This window comes from Parasteatoda tepidariorum, chromosome 1 (assembly GCF_043381705.1).
Source record: "Parasteatoda tepidariorum isolate YZ-2023 chromosome 1, CAS_Ptep_4.0, whole genome shotgun sequence".
In the NCBI taxonomy this organism is placed as follows: Eukaryota; Metazoa; Arthropoda; class Arachnida; order Araneae; family Theridiidae; genus Parasteatoda; species Parasteatoda tepidariorum.
The window spans coordinates 106,994,809-107,020,026 of NC_092204.1; the positions used below are offsets into that span (position 1 = coordinate 106,994,809).

General features: G+C 27.2%; 1 protein-coding gene across 2 annotated transcripts in view; it reads left to right on the top strand.

The window, feature by feature from the left end:
• Positions 1-24: 24 nt before the first annotated feature.
• The window catches only part of LOC107455786 (conserved oligomeric Golgi complex subunit 7), a 34,348-nt gene continuing 9,154 nt past the window's right edge, over positions 25-25,218 (top strand). The window contains exons 1-19 of one of the 2 annotated variants that reach the window (XM_016073489.4): positions 291-430; positions 3,094-3,183; positions 4,028-4,072; positions 4,662-4,717; positions 5,875-5,959; positions 9,184-9,273; positions 9,740-9,808; positions 9,890-9,925; positions 11,329-11,449; positions 11,533-11,553; positions 12,978-13,066; positions 14,122-14,232; positions 15,981-16,145; positions 16,687-16,741; positions 18,171-18,298; positions 18,462-18,536; positions 18,628-18,693; positions 19,869-20,196; positions 23,460-23,587. In XM_016073489.4, the coding sequence (XP_015928975.2) occupies positions 428-430; positions 3,094-3,183; positions 4,028-4,072; positions 4,662-4,717; positions 5,875-5,959; positions 9,184-9,273; positions 9,740-9,808; positions 9,890-9,925; positions 11,329-11,449; positions 11,533-11,553; positions 12,978-13,066; positions 14,122-14,232; positions 15,981-16,145; positions 16,687-16,741; positions 18,171-18,298; positions 18,462-18,536; positions 18,628-18,693; positions 19,869-20,196; positions 23,460-23,587 (1,761 nt within the window). In that variant the 5' untranslated portion in view covers positions 291-427. Of the gene's footprint in view, positions 431-3,093; positions 3,184-4,027; positions 4,073-4,661; positions 4,718-5,874; positions 5,960-9,183; positions 9,274-9,739; positions 9,809-9,889; positions 9,926-11,328; positions 11,450-11,532; positions 11,554-12,977; positions 13,067-14,121; positions 14,233-15,980; positions 16,146-16,686; positions 16,742-18,170; positions 18,299-18,461; positions 18,537-18,627; positions 18,694-19,868; positions 20,197-23,459; positions 23,588-25,218 lie in introns of both variants that reach the window. The other variant, XM_016073490.4, reaches the window with a different exon arrangement.

Genomic DNA, 25,218 nt, shown 5'->3' on the forward strand with positions numbered 1-25,218 from the left:
ATACATGCTGTTGTTGTTGTTAATTTACGTCGCACTAGAGCTGCACGATGGGCTATTGGCGACGGTCTGGGAAACACTCCTGAGGATGATCCGAAGACATGCCATCACAATTTTGATCCTCTGCAGAGGGGATAGCACCCCCGCTTCGGTAGCCCGACGACCTGCACTTTACTGTAGAACAGTTCAGCGAGGATCAATACCTCACACTCTTGGTCCCTACGCAGACTGATCCAAGTGGTAACCTACCCGCATTCTTACCGTTACCATTTGTTTCCGTCGTAACTTTGACCGCTTTTCATAAAACACATCAACAAAACGAAATGTAAACAAATCATCTTTAGAAACTGAATTCGATTATTGATCATTTAATTTTTCATTCTAATTATACAACTGATCAATTTTTACTGAGTTCATTTCTTCAATCACCATGGTAATATTAGAATATATTAATTTCATTATTACTCCGAAACATCATGATCATTTAATTTATTTTCAAATATTTCTTTTCGAACGTCTCTATATTCTGTTCCAAATAATCACTATTTACATGCTCGAATCATTAAGTATTTGTAGAAAAACAAAATGTTAAAGCATCACTAAGTCTAATATTTTGTGTATTGTTATATTTATGTGTATTGTTTTGCTGCATATTGTAATATTGTGTCGGTATACCAATTATGTTAAAATGTAGTATTTTCATACTAATTACTATTTACTTGAAGTAATTACATAATTTTATCTTGTGTAAAATAGGCTCTAACTAAGTGTATTTGTGTGAATTAACTTGCCCTAGTTATAATAATCCCCCCCCCATTCTATAATTTTCTGCAAAAATTATTAAACTTTACCTTATATATTTCAAACAGACTATCACTATCATTGTGAATTAATGCAAAGATTAACACTCATCCATTCTATACCTTACTTCAACATTGGCATTTTTTTATGAGAAAAAATACTTATTACCTGAAGCTTCATGCTATTTTAAGGGATTCGTTAAATTTCAATAAACTTTGTTCTTTATTTTGTAACATTAGATTAACAACAATTCTTTATTTTAATAAGGTTTGTTTTCAAACATACAGGTAATCCTTTTTTGACTTTTTTTTAAAAGTTTTGCATGGAAAACTCCTAAGTATTCTTCAAAGACAAATTCTTGCCAACAATGTACAGATTTGAAGATTCAAGATAAATTAATAATTTAGAAATTTTTGTGAAATTAGTTTTTGTTCAGTGAAAGTTTTTTTAATTACTGAAATTTAGTCTGCAGAATATATGTTCTTCATACCATTACATATTAAGAATAATATGTAATAGTATAGTTAATAATATTAAGAATAATTAAACTTTTCTTCTTTTTCATTTGCACAACAGCCACAGTTGGGCCTTGGCCTACATCAGAATTCCCTTCTATACCGTCCTGTTTTGGGCTAAAGTTATCTTGTTTTTATCACAATAGCTCTGAGGTTTTTTCTCCAGACAACCATCAACGCAAGACTCGGAAAATTAGAAAATACCACCTCTATCAATGTAGGTGTTCCACCAGTAACAATACCACCAAAACCAGTAATAGTAAAACCACAAGAAGACTGCTCCACAACTGATATTGTGGAAAGGCTGATTCAGGAAGAACCTAAACTGCCCGTGAAAAAAGTCTATAGAAACAGCAAGATGCTAGAACTAAAGTTTCATAACAATCAACATAAAGAAACGGTCCTCTCAACCTTACAAAAGACAGGCATCCAATATCACGACAAAGACGTAAAGTTGTTCTCTCTAATTCTTCTTAACACACCTGTCACATTCACAGAAACTGAGATTATTAACTTGATAAAAATCAATGGCAATTTCAACCCTGCCTATGATATCATCAAACTGACCAAAGAAATCCCACATAAAAGAGATAATTCTAAGAGACACATCATCATAAGAGTCAACAGAAAACTCTCCATCAAGCTTTTGAATCTTAATTATTTCTACGCTGGTCTACAACGTTGCACAATTAAAAAAAGACTGGTTTTATTAAGGTGCAGAAAATGCCAGACAATAGGTCATCACCAAAACACATGTACTGAGTCATACTGTTATTGTGAGAAGTGCGGATACAACGGTCATAGTATCGAAAATTGCACAGAAAAAGAAGAATTCTGCATGAACTGTCACTCATCCAACCAAGACTCTAATTTAAATCTGGACTGTAATCACAGAGCCTCCTCACCTTCCTGCCCAACTTACTTGCACAAACTAAAAGAGCTACGTCAATCCAATCAAGTCTATAAACATCCCTACTAAAAAGACATATATATATTTATTTATTAAGATTTCTCTATATCTAGTAATACTTTCATCTCGATTAGTTTTTTTTTTACGCTATACTTTTTTTTTTCTCTTTCTTTCTTATTAATTTATTTCATTCATTTCTTTTTAATAATTTCCCCTCTCACATGTATATATATATATTTTTGTCTTATTTCTTCTTAAATTCCACACTTTCAGTAAAAATAAAAAAATTTAAATATCATGTTTTATGGGCGGAGTGGAGCTGGATTAGTGACCAAGTCTTGGGCTATATGGTTAAGGGTTTTTTATAACCTAGGTACATGCCCAGGGCTTGGAGGAAAGAAAAAAAAAAAGANCCAGACAGTCAATCCACCTAAGTTTTCCTTTTTTTTCGGATACCAGATGGCTTGGAAGATCCTTTTAGTGTCTCATGTGTTATCCAATCTCTTTAGGTTTTCTACCCATTTAATCCTTTGCCTACTTATAAAAACTTTTTTATTACTAATTAATATAATTTTTTCTTTTAATTTAAATTTAATTCTTATTTAATTATAAAAATTTTATATAAATACGGAAATGTTACATTTACACCTCATTAATATTTTTAATCTCCATAAAGTAATATTTTTTATTAACAAAAGAGTATTTATTTAACCTAAAATAAATAAAAGAAGACAATCTGGGCATTTGTTTTTCTTTGTTTTGTTCTTTGGGTTTAAAATAATTTTAAAGTGTTTCTTTTTTATTTATAATACTAATTTTTGTTTATAAGATGTTTTTAGATTGTTAAATGTTTTAAAACTGTATTTTCAGGATCTTTCAACTTTTTCTAAAGATGATTTTGATCCAAAAGAATGGATTAACAAAACTTTTCAATGCCATGAAGCCAGAGAAAATAAAGAGGTAGCTTTCCCCATTAATATTTTCAAATTTTAATTGTGAGACTTATCAAACTTTCATTCATAGAATTAAAAACGATTACTTATTATGTAATTTTTGTTAAATTATGTATTTTTTTACATTCAAAGTTTTTATCAACATAAACATTTGTCTATGTATATGGTTTTTATTTATAGATGATGTTAGTCATTAAAAGAAAGCGTTAATTATTTTCTAAAATTGGCAGTCATTCAATGAACTAATAGTTATTATTTGATACTACTGATTATTTGATAGTATGCTAATACTACACGCTAGTTTATTTGTAAACTTATTTCTATCACTTTTTACTACAATACATTTAATATTATAATTAAATGTTTTCTTATTGTATAATAAAAATGCACAAAATCTGTGTTTGTCAAATAACTGCAAGTTTTGTTATACTCATTATTTTTTTTTTTATGTAATATAATTTTTACTCAATCAACTTCTATTTATTAGTCATAAAATTTATTTTATATGCTTTAAAAAGAGGTTTATTTGTGCGTATGTTGTTAAAAAAAATGAACAATTGTGATATTTTTTCAAGATTAATCATATAGTGAGAAATGCTTTAATTTTAAAAAAACATGAAATTAAGGAATCTATTGTAACTTAATTCATATGTTTGTGTTGAATAAAGTGATAAGTTAAATAAAATAAAATGTAAAAAAGTGCTCTCTCCTACATATGAATTCTATATTCTGTAGAATTATTAATAAAATATCAAAATTTGATTGTGTTTATTATATATGTAATGAAATTTCTTGATTAATTTATTTATTATCTGTGGTGTTGAAAATGTTTTGTCATTGTATTATTTTAGGAATTTGCTACAACAATTGTTGCCAAATTACAATCTTTTATACAAGTAAGTAAAGTAATAATTTCGCTCTTTTTTAAAATTCCATATGTATTTCTTTATAGTAGTTTCTGTAACAGCCTTAATATGTCAGAATTTTATCTAATAATTAGAATTCATTGGTTATTTTTAAAACCTTCAATTTGCTTGATGTTAAAGAGCTTGCTGTAAGAAATACTAATTTATTTTCTTTAGTCTTTAAATAATAAATTTTTTAAAAAAATAAATGTTACTATTACAGAGCTGAGAAATATCAATTAGATAATTATTGTTTTAATTAATGACCAATATATTTTTCTATTAAATTGCTGATATTCTGTTAAATTTTTCTTAACGTAATGTTGCTTTCACGAAATTAATATGTAGTTTTTGGCATTGCTGTTTGTGACCAAAATTATAAATTTAATAGCTCTTATAAAAGTACTCTCAATTTTAAAAGAATATTTCTCTATTACTCAAATAATCCTTAATCTTGTGTTTAAGAATGTTAAACAGTATTGAAATAATCCAAGTTTTGAATAAAGATTTTCATCTTTCTTTTTTTTCTTCTTTTTTTTTAAAAAAAAAATGACTGTAAATTAGTAATTTTTATTTTTAGGAGGTCAACATTTCCCTTGAAAAAACTGCTGAACAAGTTAATCAAAATATACCTAGGTAAATATTTTTTATTTTTTAAAGAAAAGGCTTCCAAAATCTGTGGTGGTACTTATGATGGTCCCACTATTATAAAAGTTAGCATTACCCTTAGGCTTGAATTCATGTTTAAATAAATAAATTCACTTTCATTTTATTTATGTTCATGAAACCATGTGTTAAGTATTTATATATCTTCTTTATTCTTTACTCTATTAGATAATTAAGAGATCAAACTTACCAATAAACAATCGTATAAATTTAAAAAGTAGTTTTTCATTGTGGAAGTAATATTTTGATTAAAAATAATTAATGTTTTAAGCAAATAATTTTGTTTTTGAGGTTAGGACAGTCAACCCACCCAATTGCTCTCCCCCCCCAAAAAAAAAACTAATAAAACCCATATTTTGGTGGGTTTTTTTAAGAAATGACAAAGAAGGAATCGGTTTGCCAACCTTTTTTTTCTTCCAGTTATTACTACAGTTATTATTATCAGACATTTTTAAATATTTTTCTCAAACTGTTTTATCATTAAGCAAATAATCTTGATTACATGCTAAAAAGTAGAGCAAGACATTGCTTATACATTTTTTAAATTTTTATTTTATGGAAATTGTAAAGAGTCAAAAATATTTTAACATAGCAGAAATGGAACACTTTTTGTAGCTTACTAAAATATTTTATTCTGAATGATATAGCATAATATTAATTTTATAAGAAAATTCTGTAATTTACATTAATTAATGATATTTTGACAAAGTAAAAATAAAATGAAAGCCACATTTAGTTCAAAGTTCTGTAATAGACTCTTCTAATTCTGCTTCACTCATTAAATGTCTTTAATCTTCAACAAGCTTTTTCGGGACCCAAAATATTTAACAGTTTCAACCAAACAAGTCAACATATAGAAAACCTACATTCAATAGCTGCTGAGCTTGCTGCACAGCCAGCTGACTGAATGATAAAATGGGAAAATTCTTTTGTACTTTTATTAAATAATGAATGTGGGTACATACTTCATCTTTTATTTTGAATAACAGAACTAGAATTAACCATTCAGCATTTTTCTTAGAAACACTGCTTTTTCCAGCCCTGATATAAATTTATCTTAATTTTGCTTTAACTGTGCACTAGATTTTACTTAGGAATTTCTAATTTATTTATGTATACATTTTTAGAATTACCAGAGAAATAGAAATCATGCGAAATGATGCAAAACAACTAAAGGAGCAAATGAATAATGCTAAAGGAGACGTAATGAAGGTATAAAGAATTTTTTTCAATTAGCAAAGACCAAAAAATTCATGAAACAGTATAGGTTTGCCTATTAGAATGCATTAAAATCAATGCACTTTAGTTAGATAGAAAATTTGGATAGTTGTGTCATGTGAGCAAAACTGTACCATATTTTTTGAAAAATGCAAGGCAACATTGTAAAAATGTGTGTAAAAGTTTATCAGAGTTGTCAGTTATAAAAGAGTAATGAAGATTAAAGAAACACTAAATAATCATCTAATATATATAATTCTCTTACGTGGCTCCCAAATTTTGGCTGTATTTCTTTTCTGCCGGTGGCAACGTTTGCTTTGTTTTGTTTACGTTTTGAAAAACCCAATGCATTCTGCCTTTTAATGATGTGTTTCTGATCTAATATATATAATTCTCTTACGTGGCTCCCAAATTTTGGCTGAAATACTTTGTACAACTAAATAAGATTCTTTTCACAAAGCTTAAATATTTACTTTATTTTCTTCATTTATAGAGAAAACAGTCGGCATAGAATTCTGTTAGTTAAAAAAGCATTTCGCTAAAAAAAGAACGATCTCTAAAAGAAATAAAAATGAACAACTTAAAAAATAAAAATGCTGTTGCCAGCCATAGAATTTTTTGAAAGTTAACTTAGCAACATAAATCAAAATGACATAGAAGCGCAACTAGATCAAAATTATGATACCTGAGTGTTTGCCGTAACAAATCCTTCAATTCTATAAGTGTTGTATCGCCAAATGCCCAAATTAACAATTGTGTTTTTAAAGAAATTCTATAAAAAGTTTTAAATAAACAACCTACTTCTACAACTGCTTCTTGAAGAACTTGGCTCATTGATTAAAAATATTGTTTTAATTTTACAGTACTAACTTTACTTCTACTTTCATTATTGCTATGACCCTCTTTCATTACATTTTACAACTTCATGCTAAATTTGAGGACTTTAAGTTGTTTTGTGGTTGAATACTGACATTTAGAAATGTGTACATAAAAAAAATAATATTTAGAGGTTAAGAGTTGCCTCAGAAAAATTTGAATTGTTGACATTGAATTTAACAATGGAAACAATCGTTTTTGTGAAAAATTGAATTGTATTGTTGACATCAAAACTAAAAATATTGTGTTTCAACTTAACAATACTACCTTAATTTATACTTTAGAATTGCCTCGGAGAAATTTGAATTGTTAGCAATGACTTAAACAAAAAGTTTTATTTTAACTGACAAATACTATATTATAATTTTAACTTTTTCTATGACTATACTCATTTTCTTACTCTTTTCTTTGTTTTTTATACATTTTATATTTTTGTGATAAAATAAAAAACTTATAGTTGTTCTGCTTCTGAACACTGATGAAAACACAAAATGATGGGCTTCATCAACAATCAAAAATATATACATTTATTTTACAAATTCCATATTATTAAGGTGGCGCCCTTCAGAGAATTAAAAATACAAAATTATCTTCATCAAAGCCGATGCTTTACATCCGGCGTTCAGTGGCAGACTACTATTTCATATTGTTTTACAACACATGGCTTTAGCCCTCTGGTGGGAAAGACTTTAAAACAAAACTTACAACAGTTACTTTTCTCAACAACTGAAATTTAGAATAGTGTGATTAAGAAAAATATGTGAACTGTTTGCAATTTCAAATTAATATTGAAATGTACAGGTTTAGAATTTTCTACAGTGAAAAGTTTTCGGAACTTCAGCATTCAAAAAAGTATAGAAAAGCTAGACGTTAAGAACGTATTCAATTAGCGAGCATTGGATTGCGAAGCAATCTGAAATGAACTGCAAAAGCAGTTCATTTCAGATCTGAAGTTGGCGAGCGCCAGCGAGCAGGGGGCGAAGCCTCCTAGTTGTTTATAAAGATAATAGCAAAATAAATGAAAGGTCCAAGCCAAATAACACTGATAAAAAAAGTAATTAAATAGCTAGTGATGAAAAAACCTAAGAAAAAAATTTTTTTTTTTTGAATTTTTAGCTTTCTCATAATTACAAATGTTTAATTTTTAACCATATTCTTTTAACTACATTAATCAGTTGTTTTTATTTTATTATGATTTTGAAAAAAGAAATTTTTAATAAATTCTATTGCATTAACTATAGATTGATAAACTATAATTTTGAGATCATATTATCTTGCTGCATTTGCACCCCTCCAATAGGAAAAAAAGGAACTCACATTTTCTCTGATATCAAACATTTAGCTTTACTTTTCAGTAATAACATAGAATGCTTATAATTTTTCTTTTTTAATGTATGAGAAAGACAGTACTTTATTTCAACATTAACATTTGAAAGTTCAACTGTTTTATAAATTTTTCTTTATTATGCTTAGCATAAACTTCTTTTTCAAACAATTGTTTTTTAAACACTTCCGTTGTTTTTAAAACATCTCTAAACATGTTTCAAATCAAAGTAATTAAGTTGAATTGAGGAATCTCTGCAATAAAATATTTTGAAAGGTACTGATTTTTTTTCCAAATATACTTAAAGAAGTTTTGTTTATGTTTAATTACATTTTATAAATTTAATTAACTATTATGGTTAGTGTTATTGAAATATATAGTAATATTTATACAAATTCATTTCAATATTATATTATCTTTAAAATCGTTCATCATTAATTCTTTCTTTACCATATGCTTTATTTATTTAATACATGCAGATCTTCTATAATAATGTATTTTCAGGACAAATGCTGTATTGTAGTGAAAACACAGATAAAAAAGGTCTATTAGAATAGCTGCTGCTCATAAAAAAAAGAGTAAAATAAAAAGGGGAAAAATTATATAATTGTCCATAATTAATATTAAAAATGAATAGAAGAATGAGTAATTGCTACAAAAAATAAAAATTGACAATTCAGTATAGAGAAAAGGGACAGAATGAAAGAAAAATCATTTTTTATCTTTACTTTGTTACCAGCTATTGTATTTCTTAAAAGCTAAAATTTTCAGTTTCCTTGTTTTGCCATATTTTCAAGGAAGAAAAAAAATGGTCACCATTTTGAAACATGAATAAAAAAAAAAGTTTATCAGAATTTCTACTTTAAAAATTGATATTGAGATGATCCTAGGGAGAGAAAAACTTTAGATAAAAAAAAAAAAAAATAATTCAATCAATGTTGTTGCTAAATGCTGCAAAAAAGAATAAAAAACTTCATTGCATTGTACCTTCTTCTTAAACATGTTTCTGTAATTTCAGGTAGAGCATGATGCATCACAGTCAATGCAGATATTATTAAAAATTGATCACATCAAGTCTTGTATGCAAGAGGCCAGTAAAGCACTCAGGGTGAGTTAGCTGCATTAATTTTCTTATTCAGTATAAAATATCTGTATTGTTTTGAAATGTATACGTTTAAGTAAATATTTATAAATTTATCTTAATGGAAATTATACAGAACATCTCAAAGAGGACTCATTTAAGATATCAATAATGTAAAATCTGAAGCAGATTGAAATGTATGGTTTGCTCCATTCTGCTTTGGATTTGCTAAAAAATTAAAATTTGCTATATCAGTTATTTATTGGGGAAAAAAGTGAGTTTAAATTTATATAAGCATACTTGAGTGCTAAACTTTAAAACAGCAGATTATTGATATTTTCTATGAGCCATTATATCTTGCGTTTATTGGTCAGAAGACCAGTTGCTTTTTCTACGAAAATCAATATTGGATTTTGACCACCTTGTATGAAGTATAATTATTTTCTAACTTTTTGCATTTTTTTTCTTATCCTATTAGTTATGTTCTTTGTAGGAAGCTGATAATTGGACTACTTTATCAGCTGATGTTGAAGTTGTATTTTCTAATGGAGATATTAATGAAGTATATAACAATTTTCTAATTCAATTATCAAACTATCAATAGTATATTCAATTTGTTTAACTTTAATCTTTTATATTTTAGATTGCAACAAAACTAATAGGCATGCAGAACAGTTTGGTAAGTAACACTTTTGAAGATAAATTTATTGATAAATGAGTAAATGATGAATTAATTATTAACAAAATTAGTATTTTTTATTCTTTGTTTCACTATTTTGTCAAGTTAATTATTTTGCTGTGATATTGTTAAGTTCTAATTTAGTAGAATACACTCTTGTAGTTTAAATCTTAGCAAAACAGATTGGTAAGTAACACTTTTTAAGATAAATGAGTTGAGACAGAGTAAACAACAAGTTATTTATCAATAAATTAGTATTTTTTATTCTTTGTTTGTTTCACTATTTTGTCAAGTTAATTATTTTGCAGTGTTAGTTCTAATTCAGTACAATACACTCTTGTAGTTTAAATCATAGCAAATTTGTGTAGAGTGAAATTAATGTTCTTTCAATAGCACTCCTGATGCATACTACTATTTTCGAAGCAAATATTAATCTGAAACTTTTATTGTTCTTCACCTTAACAGCTAAAAATTGTTACTTATCTTAAAAACCTTATGCTTAAACTTTTTTTTAAAATAATATTAAAGTTTAATTTCTGTAACTTGTAAGTAACTTAATTTATGATTCAAGATAATTTTAGTCTCAACAAAATATATTGATTTCAGCATATATATATATGTGTGTGAGTGTTAAAATGGCTTTGTTTTGAATATCAAATTTCATTTATGAGTCTATTTTTTTAAAAAAAATTGAAACTTAATTAAATTTTTAGTCATACCAAAACAATATCCCAGTTTAAATAATGAACATGAAAGTAACAATTTTCGAAAATCCAACTTGCAAAGATTAAAAAAGGTTTGTCAACAGTGTTCAAAAATTTCCTCCATTCTTACACAGAAACTTTGCCGAAAAAACTTTCTCTTTTTTTTGTGCAAAAACAATTTGAAGAGCTGTTTGGTACAACTCAGCTCTGTTTGTTACCATTGGGTCACAATGGTAATCTTTGGAATAGGGTACTTGACGTGTTTTAGTGAAAAGATATAGGAAAAAATAATCTGGGTTTGGAAGGCCTGTTCAGTTTTTATGATTTTAGATTCATTTTTTTTATACCAATAACTATTTTTTCCTTTATGCTAGCTCAATGAAAACAATATTATTTTGTGTTAAAAATTAAAGGTATATTGTCACTTTTGGATCCACTCTACATCCTGATTTTTTTTACTGCTTTTAGTTGCTTTTTTACTATGCTTAAATAATAAGCGGAAAGTAGGAAAATTATAAGTGTCATAATTAATTTTCTCATTTGAGTGCGTAGTTATGTATTTTTTCTCCCAACAATAAATATTGTAATATAAATGTTGAAACAATATATTATGGTTTTGTTTAATTTTACTACATTTTGTGCAGTGTTTATTATGTTCTTTTTTGTGTTATTGCTATTAAATTCTGTTTTATATTATAGGAAATATTAGCTGATGTTCCAGACTATCGGGAACGCTGTCTACGACTTGAAAGCTTAAAAGATAGGTTAGAAGCCATGATAAGTCCAAGACTTATTGCAGCATTTAATAGTCAATCAATTGGTAATACTTATAATATTTTATTTTATTTCAGCTTTCAATAATCAATCAATTGGTAATACTTATAATATTTTATTTTATTGCAGCATTTAACAGTCAATCAATTGGTAATACATATTATATTTTATTTTATAAGAAATGTATAAGTACAGTCCAACTTATTTATTGCAAGACCTAAATTTGCATGATCTTCTGTTAAAATTTTTTTTTGATAAATGGTTGTTTAATGTTTAAAAGCCGTTTGGTTACCTAAAATTGTTATTTCAGGCAATTAACAACGAATTTTTTGAAAATCCTTGAGTAATATTTTATTGAAATTTTCTGGAAAAGTATCTTAATATTTGAAAGGACAAACCTTTTATCTCAAATCATTTGTAGAGAAGAAAGGAAGAGAAGCAATGACTCATACAACTGCTCTTCATTTTTATGGTTACGTCCATTTCATGCAACATTAAAAATGAAAGCTTTCTGAATTGCAATACTAAAATTTAGTGTTGTATTTTAGAAAGCTTTCAATGATTAAAACCTAATTCTAAACCTTTGTAAAAGTGTAAGAAAACAAATATAGTCTGGTCTTCTACTCAAAGCTAGGCAAATTTTGAAAATTTAAGTAGAAAATTTGCAAAAAAATGTTTAACTATTCTAAGTTTGTGTGTTAAATTTTTTTTTGGTTTTTTAATAAATAAGAACAGTATCTATTTTAATAAAATTCTATTTAATGTATGTGGCTTTAAAGTTGAAGCTATTGTATAGTCCATTATTGCGTATTATAGCTGATTCATTATAAAGTATTACATTTCTAGTTCATTTTTGCTCATAAATTTTTCTGATTAAGGTATAATGATCACCCTGATTTTATGAAATAGCAGCCATCCCTATAATCTTATTATAAACATGATCCAGTGCATATTTATTAAAGCCAAAGTGCATTAATTTAAACAAATTTCTTTATTTTTAAATTTTCATTAGAAATTTTTTTACCCTTTTATTTTTTGTCAAAGTTTTGCAATGTATCTTGATTTAAATTATGACTGTTTCATATATTTTTCATTTTTTAAGTTACATCAACTTCTGGAAAGGAAACTTAAGTTTTTATTTCAAGATTTGAAATTTTTATTGGCATGCAAGTTTATAGTATTTATTTTCATTTATTCATTTTTTTTGGAAATTAGCATTTCTAAACTATAAAAAGATATCCTGTATATTTTTTTGTTTGTTTTTTTTTGTTCAATGCTACCTTTTTAAGAAATATTTAATTTTTTTTAGTCAAAAATTTAGAAATTTATAAAATGTATTCATTTCTTAATTCAAAACTTTAAAATTCATGTTCTTAAACATATTAGTTTTATAGTTTTTTTAATCAAAAATTTAGAAATTTATAAAATATATTCATTTTTTAATTCAAAACTTTAAAATTCATGTTCTTAAACATATTAGTTTTATAGTTTCTTATCTAAGCTTTTTAAAATCGAAATTTTTTAAGCATAAATGCATTACTTACTATGTTTTAAATTTTGTCTTTTTCATCAAGTGACTGATGTCAGTTTAATGTACATGAAGATATTTAAAGATCTCAAAAGACTAAGCACACTTCAAAGACATTATCATAATTATCAAAAAGTAAGCATGGCTTTATTTAAGTATGTTATGAAACAGGAGTTTATAACATGTATACTTGGAGAACAATGCTTCTCAGCTAATAAAAAGTTCTTTTTGAAGGAGTTTTTTGTTTTTGTTAAACGCATCGTGAAACGGAAATCTGTTGCTTCATTTTTGTTGTTCTAAGTTACTGTTATATTTATTCATGTGAAGTAGTTTTTTTTATTTTATGTTTAACATTCCTGCTAAATTAACTGTTTACAAAATTATTTTTCTCAAATTAAAATTGAAAATTTTTGTAATTAAAATTTACTAAATATTAGTTTTAAAATAGCTTATTGTATTATGAGGTCGTTCTTGCCATTAGTTTTAGATGTCAGCTAATACAGGTTAAAAACTCCTGTGGAAATATTTTTTCTGTTTATCACTTGATATAATATAATATATATTATTTTATTATTATTTATTATTTTTCTTCCCCCCCCTTTTTTCATTGTTTCGTAATTTTTTCCTTGTTTTCTCTACATTTTGAACTTAAATATATATATTCTTTATGATTTAATTTTTATTCACATTTATTAATAATTTTTATTATTAATAATATTTATTAATAATTTTTATTCACATTCGCTTTTGTGCTCTTAAAGGTTTAGTAAAAAGCTTTCACCTGAAAATTATATATATTACAAAAAGTTGGTTATAATACCAGGGTCAAGCAAGGACAGAGGTCAGACATTGTCTGTATTATTTTAAAACTTTTAAATTTAATTACCCTCAATGCATCTGCAAATTGCATGAAAAAGTATTATAATCGTTAGCATTTTTGTCGCAAAACCCCTTAAATGTTGTTTGTAAGGTTTATGTACCATCTAATTTATAAACTAATACAATATTAAACAATAATTACTAATACAGACCTTCTATATTTTAATGTCAGATGAATCAAAATTGAGATAAATCATTCTGCAAATAAAAAGTTTATTAAAGATACTTTACTCTGAAAATGTTTAACTGTGTTAATGTGTAGATAAACAAATGACAACATTTATTTTATGTTGAGAATTTTCAAATTTCAGAATCAATTGACGCAACAATGGAAACAAATTGTGGACTCTGATCCAGATGAGACAATCATCGATTGGTTAAATAATTTCCATGATCTATTATTGTCTACTTGGCATTCACAGGTGATCATTTCACGTTTAAATTTTGCAAATTTTCTTTTAGTGTGGTGCCTTTATTTACTTGACATTACTTACTTATGTGGTTGGTTAGAAAAAATTTTCCTAGTTGTTGGTTTATTAATGTTTTATGTAAAACTTTATGTTTAAAGTTTCCAAAAAAAAAAGAAGAACGCTTTCCATGAAAAATCAGACATTCAAATACATGTATTTAAAATTTATCAGTTAAACTGTTATGCTTTTAAATGCATAAGTTGTACAACAACTATACAAATTCGTAGCTCATTTTTGATAGTTTTTATATTTGTTTTGATTTATCTAGTTTTTATTTATATTTTTGAAATGTTTCGAAAAATTATTTAAATTTTTAAAAATGGGTAATTGATATTTAATGTATGACATAACTTAAGTTAAAGTATATTAATTATGCTATTATATTCTCTCAAATATATATATCTAAAAAAAAATTGTTTAATAAAAAGTAAATAAATGTTGCTTACTTGAAAATTAATATAAACTTTAAAAAAATCTTTAGAGTAGAAAACTTAAGATAACAAGTTGAATACAAACAATAGTATTTTTAAAAAAGAAATGCTTAGCAATTATTAAACATTTTACAATTAATTGTTATAATTAGCATATTATTCATTTAATTTGCTTAGTATGGCTATTCATTTCTAAATCAATAATTATAAAATTAAAGGACAATTAATAGGATTCTTACAGTAAAAAAAAATTTAAATGTTACGTTTCTGTAAATAAAAAGTGAAAAAGAAAAATATAATTTTTTTTCTTCCTAAACCGGAAAAAATCTCACTGTGAAAATTGGTCGACGATGGTTGAATAAAGATTACTTTAAATACAATTATTTATTGTAAAAGTACATCATTGTTATATTTACCTAAGGTTTATTCAAATCAAAATATATGTTTGTATCAAAAACTTCGTAATGATTCCTCGCTTTGAATTCCTTTTTAGATATATAACTACTTTTAGAATTGGAAAAAAACTATTCTCTAATGTTACTTTTATTTATAGATTATAATGTTCAATTTTCATCTATCAATCCTTCATTTATTTGACAAATATTTTCTGTTGAATGAAAAATCCAACTACCTCTATACGTACAATAATATTGAATAAAAAAAATTATTTCTGATAAAAAAGATAATTTATATTTATAAGTGAAAGTTTAGGCTGCACTTAAGTTGAAATTTTCCTTGAAAAGAATACCATTGTGAACCAAAAATAATTTTAAATTTTTTTCCTTAGATGCATAAGATGCGTTTAGAATATGCATAACCTTCAACTGTATATATTTTAATTAATTGCTTTTATTTTAATTTATATAAATATTAAGTTTATTATGCCATTTCATAATTCTAGCTTTTAATACATTTTTTCTAGTAATAGGCCTTTTTTCCTGACTTAATCATAAAATAATATAATGTAGATTTACTTAAGTTTCATAACTTTTAAATATTATTAAATTCAATTAATTTTTTTTAAATAATTACTATTCAGAATAGATTACAATTTATTCAAAAGTTTAGTAAAAGCTATCATAGTCTATAAAAGAATATGTAGTGAATTATAGTGTTTTGTGATAATTTATAATAAAAAAAGACTTAAATATGTAAATAGTTATCCATATTTAAATCTTTTAATAAACAAAATGTTATGTGATTAATTTAACTTTTGACTTTAGTCTGATACATTTAAAGGTAAATTATATATTATCTTTTGCGATATAGATGACATGTTGTCAACAGCTATTGCCAGATATGCCAGCAGTTGAGGTATTGTCTGAATTATTTGTCGATGTGCTAACTAATTTGGAGCCTTCCCTGTCATTTTGCATTGATGCTGGTATGAAACTACAATCAAATCCACTTCAGTATTTGATTGAATTGAAACAGGTAATAATTATGGAAACTAAATCCTTTATTTAGTGATATTCTTTTTAGTTTTCATACTCCATTAATAATTAATTTAATGATTATTATAGCTATAGAGAGAATTTGCCTGCAAAAAAAATATTTGATTTCTTTTCTTGATATCATCATCTGAAAAACTATTTTTTATAAATGAAAAATGTATTAAATGAGAAAATTTCAGTGTTAAAGGTTTTTAAAAATTATTTTTCTGTGATCGAAATAATGGGTTTTTAATAAATTAACTGATGAGTGTCAAGTATCTCTTTTTAGGACCTGTTCTAAAAAGACATCATTAACTCAAAGGACTTATGTTGTCTTTATAAATTTTCCATATATATTCTTTTGTTTAAATGTAGTTAGGGTCAAATATTAAATTTACTTTTCCAATAATTGAAATTGCGTGGCTTAACAATCTTAACTTGGTACTGTTATTTGTAAAAGTAAAAATAGCTTGAAAAGGGAAAATAATTATTTCATTTTTCTTTCAGTCTTCTTTTTAAAATAAACTAACATTTTTTTTTAGATCACTGATAGATTAGTCAAAAGCTTAGAAATCTCCATTCACGCGAATGATTCAAGTAAGTTATATTATTGTTAATCTTTATCCGTTATAAATGTAAGTTTAAGGAAAGTGTATAAATCATTATAAAAGTGATATAATTAAGAATGTAACATATTTTTTCTCTAGTTTAGGTGCTTTTTTTTCATTGACTGTGCTGTTTTCTGCATTTCTTTTAAATAGTCTCCTTCTAGGTTTATCTTAAAGTTTTGACTTATTTTGAATGTCAGCATCAGTACTTAACTTATTCATAATTATTTTTTCTTTTTTGACACATTAATTTGTATTTTAACCCACTGGAGAAGGTTTTCCCCAATATACTGATTCCCTATCTCATAACATAGAAAAACTGTTGTTGATATGCAGAGAAAACTGCATGTTAAAATATGACTTTATATGTGCAGAACCGTCGGTTAATAAATATTGGTTGCAATAATAATAAATTTTAATTCTCACTAAATTTTGTTTGAAAATATTTAAGTTTTTATTTGTTATTATTTTCTCAGTGTGATTAATGTAATTATTTTAGTTTTTAATTCTATAAATAAATAATTGTGTATGTAAATTATTTAATTTTGTAACCAAAATTTGTTTAAAAAAATGTTTTTGTACATAAAAGTTCTTTAAAAGTTTTGAAGCCAAATTAGTTTATAAACATAACATAAGGAAAGAAAAGTATTACCTCTTTCCTTTTAGAATTTAAATAACGAAGATTTTTTTAAAAATCTTTATTTAATTTCTATGAATAAACTAATGATCATATTTATTCTACTTAATAAAAGCTTTTAAAACTTACAATGTACAAAACTAGGTTCAATCTTTCATTAAACTGTAATCCTTAAGTTTTTTCTAGTTTTTTGCTGCAAAAATTTGAGATATTCTTTTTCTACTGTGTGAAAATGGTTCTAATATTATTTTAGTATTTATTTCTTTATTTTTTTAAATTTTTTTTCACACAAAAATTATAACGCAATAACAGCTTTTTTAGAATTGTGAAAATATATCTTTGTTTTTATGCACTCTATATGAAAAAAAATTCTAAAATCTGAATTAAATAAGAAAAGAAATTGAATTGTAAAAAATATACAAATTAATAAATGTACAGTAGTATCTAAATTTTTGTAACCCAAAACTACTGACAGTAATTGAGTGTAGATTTTTCCTAAAAGAACTTATACTTTTGAAAATATTCAGTGAATTTATTTAATTGCATGAAATTTTAGTAGTTTATTTTGTTTAACATTTTTTTTCCTTTTTAAAATTATTACTTGATAAAGAAGGAAAAGTCATTGTTTTTTATATTTATAATTGTTATTATGTTTATAATTGTTCTGTTGAGCTTGTTTAATTTTGATATTGAAAATAATTATAAAATATGAATCAATAACTTTTTAATTTCTATTAAGTGAAATTTTTTTTTTTAAACAAACTACTATTTTTATTTCTAGAACTTCTTTGTGATGCCCATGTCACACTTCTTGTGAAGACTATTTATTCTCCTTATCGACAACACATTGAGAAATATGATTACTTAGAAGAACAGCAACTTATTTCCTCACTAAAAACACTAAATATGGTAAAATTAACATAGTTTAATATTTTTAAAATTGATATTTAAGTGTCGTAACTATCAAACTACATAATCTTTCTTTGTATTGTACTTTAAAAACCCAACTCATTAATAAATAAATCTTACAAATTAAATTTGACTTATATGTAATGATATCTTTACTTTTAAGGAATCAGATGATTTGAGGGACTATGTTCGGTTACTTGGTGAATCACTTAGCAAAATAAATTGCTTAATGCAAGATGTAAGTTTCTTTAGTTTTAAAAGTTAAAAAAAAAGTTATTGTAGTCTTAAAATGTTATTATGTTGCTGAATTGAGTATTTAAATTTAATAGGCAGAGAATCGGTGTCAACAACTGACCCAAGGTAGTAGTTATGTGAGTTTACTGCGAGCCTTAGAAGTAAGTATTGATTTGGTTTTGGTTGGTTGGTTGGACTTTGATTTTATCAGCATTTTCCCCAAAATTGCAATACATATGTCCCAAAAAATAACTTTTCTTTCACAAGTATATTATTTTATAAATTTAGTTGCATTTTTATTTCTGATGAATTGTTCTCACGTGGTTTGCCTTTTTTAGGTAAACATAGGTATCACATTGTTAACCAGGTGATGTTTCTGCCCCTAATATTTAGTTTGTAGCATAGTGCTTTTATTTCCTTGAATACCTAATATTGTTCCTGTTTTATATAACTGATTCTGGTTCTTGTTCCATTAAATTCTTCATTCAATCCAATTAATTTGCAAATTATTTTTGCTATTTGAAAAAATTATTGCTTTACTGATTTCCTAAATTATGCAACTTTTGTACAAAAATGGGCAAAACGTGTTGCTCTGAATTACATCAGAATTGATTAAAATTGTTGCTTCATGAATACATATTTCTAAAATAATAAAAGATCTAACCACATCATTCAATAATTCATTTCAGCTCATAACATCAAAAGTTATGCATGGAAAAGATAACATTGTTCAGATAGATATAATGTGCAACACATCATGAATTGAAAAGTTACTATCAGGCAGCTGGTTTAGTGTTATTCACAAACATTATCAGCAGTACCAAAACAGAAAATTCCTTTGCTCTGAAAATTGTTCTGCTATCATGGAATTTTCCTCTTCAAAAGTTAATTTTCTTAAAGCATATTTGTAATTTCTTGTATGTCTATTAAATTTATTGTATTTTTTTTAAAATGAAGAATTGGTTTAATATTTAAATTAACCGACCAATTGTTTAACATTTGGGCAGGTGTGTATAGAAATTTCTCCTTAATGCACACTATTTCTCATGGAATAACAAGTTAAAACTAGTTTTTGACAAGAAAAGCAATAATTGAAAGGACATCTTTAATAGTTAATGATTAATCTTCTGATTGAGGAAACATTTTAAAAAAATGTTGAGCCCTGAACACGTATAATGATCTATTGTAGTTATTTTTGTATTATGTTTCACAATACTAAGCAACAAAAAAAAATTTTTTTTTTTTTTGTATAATGCTTGCAATCGGTTTGCAGTTTTTAATATTTGCCATTGTTTTGAAAGTAGTCTGTAAAAGTGAAATATATTGTGCATTTCAGGCATTTTTATCTGAGTACTCCAAAAGCTATAGGGGCCTTGTACGTCTCTTTAAAAGCAATATGAATGTACCAGAAAAATCTCTGATAGATGATTGGTCACTTTTCCAACAATCTTTACAAGCCACCCAAACTGTAGGGGAAGCTTTGATGCAGTTGGAAAACTTTCAACTTCTCTACATAAGAAACATTCGTGAAATTGGACGCAAATTAGGGTATTATTCAGCTGATGACAATGCCTCTCTAAATCTTTTTCATGCTTATGATGACCTTTTGTTATCTTCCTCAGCTAAAAGAGAACTGCAACAAATGATTTCACTATTGCAAGAAGGTAAATATCAGGTGTTATATAAAATAAACAGTCTCAAGAAATCAGTTTTATTTTAATTTTGCTTAAGGTGTGGTAATCATGGACACCTCAAGAACAGATTTCCAATTTGACCTTTCTGATGCTCTTATTTTCTAGTTCTTAATTTTAAGATCTCTTGCAAGGCAATCAATATATTGTAGCATTGGTCTTCTTTTTACACCTTAAGATTACTTTTTTGACTTTTCAGTTTTCTTCCAATCTGAGGAGATATGATGTCATGCCCACTTTAAACTTTGTATTTTAATAAGTTTCGCAATATTTGTTTTTTTTTATGGCTCTTATAAAGTTGTTAATTGGTTCTTCTATACTACATTCCATCGTTTTGTATTCTTTTTAGGTTATTTCACAGATTTTCCTTTCTAAAGTCACCAGTATTTCCTGATCTTTCTAACTCAGTGTTCATGTTTCCGAAGCATAAGTTTGGATAGATTAAATTAGGCATTTTTAAAGCATGAACTTAGTTTCCTACTAATTTGATATAATCTTAAATATTTTCTTATGCCATAAAAACATTTATTAAATGTAATAATTCTTTTTCACACCTCTGATGTGATATTATTATTAATGTTAATTTCTTATCCGAAGTAGGTAAAGGCTGTAAGTTTTTTCAAACTTATAACTTCTAATCTCTCTATAAGTAGGTGACATATATTTGTATTTGCAGCATTAAAATATAAATCCTCCCCCCTCTTTTTTCTTTTTGCTTGTTCTTCAAGAGCCAAAAAATTCTTTTTCAAATCTTCCTTGTTGCTTGTAATAGTGTTAATTATTTACTACACTGAATTTTCGCTAGCCAGCGTTCCTACTATTCTTATCACCTGCTTTACATTTGTTCAGATTCGCTACAGGTGTCTAGCAATCTAAATCAAGGAATTATTTCAGACCCCTGTAAAAGTCAAGAAAATGTTTCGCATCTGAAAGAGAAAAAACCGGAAAATCTTTAATTTCCAAGGTTCCTACATGAGAAGCACTTCTAAAATTTTAAACAACATTTTTAAATCTTAACCCACGAGTGGTTGAGCAATTCTCCCCAATACACTATCTCCCTATCTAATAACATGGAAAAACCGGTTTTGCAATGTGGAAAAGACTGCAGGTAAAAATACAACTTTTTACATGCATCAATGTGTTAAAAGGAATTAGGGAAAATATATTTTGAGCACTTGTGAAATTATTTTAGTCCACTCTAATCTTATACAGAACTTTAGTTAGGCACCATGTTGCTGTTACATGTTAACACCTTCTTGATTCTTAAAAACTGTTTTTAAGGCTGTTTAAAAATGCTTATTTTTATTTCTTACATTTGCAATTCTCAGGCTTTTAAAGTATTTAAATTTTTTGCATCTTATATTCATATAAGCCATTTTATATTTATATATCTTTATATTTATATTTAATTATTGTCAGAACTATCATGTGTTTTTCTAATAATGCTAAGCATGGTGAGTTCGGAATCTCAATAGTGGCTATAGTTCTTGCTATTAATTGAAGCGATTATTTTTTTCAATTAATATCCAACTCTCATTTGGATATTTTTCAGGATGAATGTTAGAAATTTTAAAAAACACAAATAAATCTGTATTAGACTTATCATAACTTCGTTAAATAATACTAGGCTTATCTGCCAGTTGTAATTTTAAAAAAACCATGGTATGTATCTGTAAATAACATTAGGCTTTATGATTTAAGTCTAGTTTCCCTTTAAAAATAGATTTGTAAGTTACACACTTATTTTTAGTATACTTACATGTCTATTCCAATCAGCAGTTTTTAAGATGAATAAAATAAACAAACAATATAAACAAACTTTTATTAATTTAATTTTTATTCGAAAAAAATGTATAGTGAAAGCGATTTCTAGCAGATTACTATAATTATTTTTTATAAATATGTTTTAAAAATTTATATTCCATATCTAAATATTATTGTTTCTTATGATTTTATTAAGTGTGTTATAGTGGAATATTCAAAAACAAAGCATCACTATATTTTTATCATTTTATTCACTATTAAAAACAGAGTGTGTGTGCTGCTTTGTAATGCTTACATGATCATTGAAATGGTGAGATTCTAAGATGAAAATTGTTTGAGTACTACCTGAGAAAATATTACATAAAGATTAAACAAACCAAACACTCGATTTGATGACTGTGTCTTTCAACTGAGTTTAAATATGCTTGATGCAATTATTCAAGTGTGCAAACAGTTCTTATATGTTAGATCAACTTTGCCAAATTTAGTTTACTTTGCTAAATTTAAAATTTAGTTTTAAAAAAAAATAATGTGATTTTTACAAAAATAATGTGATTTTACAAAAAATGGTTAGTGCTGCTTTCTAGAATTTGTAATCTTATTTGAACTTGTAAAAGAAACTAACATTAAAATTTACAAACATATTAAAACTGTTGTTGAAATAGCTTACCAGTTTTGATGTAACACTAGAGTATCATCTTGTGCTAAATATGATAATTTTGTTTTGTATAGAATAATGTTATTAAGTTAGGTACTGATAAAATACACTGGAATTTTATTTTGCACTAAAGATGATGCTCTAGTGTACCATCTAAGCTTGTATGCTTTTTCTTCTTTTTCCCTCTTTCAGCATGTCAGCCTATTTAATACGAAAGCTGTGCCAACAAGTTGTCTCCAGTTGGTTTATTTAATTATTATTATAACTGCCTATTATAATATATGTACAAGTTTCTGTCTCCAGTTGGTTTATTTCATTATTATTTTAACTATTTTATTATGATATATTTGTGAGTTTTTTTATTGTTTTTTGTGTTTTACTTTCCTCATCACAAAGTTTTTATTCTTCTTAATAATACTATTAACATTTATTATTAAGTGTGTTGATTCTGAACATGTAAACAGTTTTCCCCTCTCGGCTCTATTTTAACAGATATGGCATAGGATTTTGAAAATTTCTTTTGAATAGATTCAGAGTGTTATGAAAATTTCGTTTGAGTGCAGGTGGTATGTTAATTTCTTAAAAGTAAAATGATAAAATAAATACCGTTTTCACATTTAAAATCATGATTTGCCTTTTCAAGTGAAATTTGGTCATAGTTTAATAATTTAAAGCAACTTACTCAAAAATGTATAGAAAACAAATTAATTCTATTTCAAATGAAAGGCATATGTGTATATATTTACTTTATTATTTAAAATTGTGACTTTTATAATTCCCAATTATTATTCATTAACATTATTTTATCTTTTAGAAAAAACTGATCCAATGAAAAAGTCATTATCTCTTTTTAAAAAATTGTGCAGTGAGATTGGCTCTTTAATTCCTGATTTAGTGCTTAAACAAGCTCAAGTTCATTTAAATACAGTTCCTCACATGAAAGTAAGTTGTGTTGTGTTTCATTTATTGAATACAAATAGTAAATGAAACAAGTGTGTAAAATTGTGCAAGCTGTATTACAAAATTACAGTTCTGCTGCAAGCATAATGATAAAAGATTTTTTATTTCTTGTTATGCCAAAAATGCAATTACTTTTTCAGTTAGCTGTTGAGCTCCAAATTTTACATAATACAATTTTCTTAGATATGACATATTAAAAATAATTTAAGCATTGAAATAAAACTCTTATATACACTCCTCAAAAGTGAAATTGCAACACCAAGAAATAATGCACGTAGCGTCATGCAAATTTCAGGAGCGATAGTAGTGAGGTGGATATGCAAATGATTAAAAAAACAGACTAATAAAATCATTATAAAGCAATTTATTCAATATCTAATGTGGCCACCTCGGGCAGCTATACAGGCCTCAATCCGGCGAGGCATGCTATCAATGACTCCATTGATGGTTGCCTGAGGTAACCTTTGCCAAGCCACATCCACTGCTGTATGCAGATTATCGATGGTTTGCGCCATTGGTCCTCAGTTCATGCCACGTCCAATGAGATCCCATAGGTGTTCTATGGGATTCAGATCTGGAGAGGCTGCCGGCCAGGGAAGGATGTCAAATCCAGTCAGGCTATTAAGAATTCGCCGTGCGACATGCGGCCTGGCATTGTCTTGTTGGAATACTGTGTTGGGTGCGTCCTGCAACAAGGGCAGAACAACGGGATACACAACTAGTGTGACGTAGCGGCCCGCTGTCAAACTGCTGTGAATGTGTACCAGGGGCGTTCTGCTGTCAAACATTATGCCACCCCAAACCATGATGCCTGCTGTAGGACCGTTGTGACGGTCGGCGTAATGGGCTGGTTCGTTGCGTTCTCCGGGTCGCCGCCGGCCCTCATTTCTCCACAGACAGAAACGAGATTCATTCGTGAACAATAACCGATGCCATTGAATGGTCCAGGTACGATGACGATGATACCACGCCAGGCGTCTAGCCCTGTGTAAAGCGGTCAACGGTACCCCCGTTGCTGGTACCTGTGCACGTAACTGTATTTCATGCAATTTGTTGCGTTTGGTTTGGGTGGACACAGATCCACTTGCTCCTGAAGGCAACCGGCTTCGGATGGGACGTGCCGTGGAGAAAGGGTCTCGAATAGTCAACTGGCGAATACGCCGGTCAATTCGCTGTGACGTGCACCTGTGCGCACCACTTCCTCTTCGGCGTGCACGTAGACCTTCCTGCATCCATCGTGTGACACAACGTTGGATGGTACTCACGTTGTGCCCAACACGAGTTGCTATTGCGCGAAGCGACAAACCAAGTTCATGGAGTTCGATAATACGGTCACGTTCCCCGGTCGTTAACTGATGGTATTGAGCTCGCCGACGTCTCAGAGGCATTTTCTACGCTTTTTCGAAAGTCGCAAATGCTACGCAAAACCTCAGATGCCGTTTATGAGAAGGGAAAGTTGCTGGCCTTTATAGCCCGAATATGCGTACCACGTGATCAGATGCGTGCGCAAATTTAATCATTTGCATATCCATCTCACTACTATCGCTCCTGAAATTTGCATGACGCTACGTGCATTATTTCTTGGTGTTGCAATTTCACTTTTGAGGAGTGTA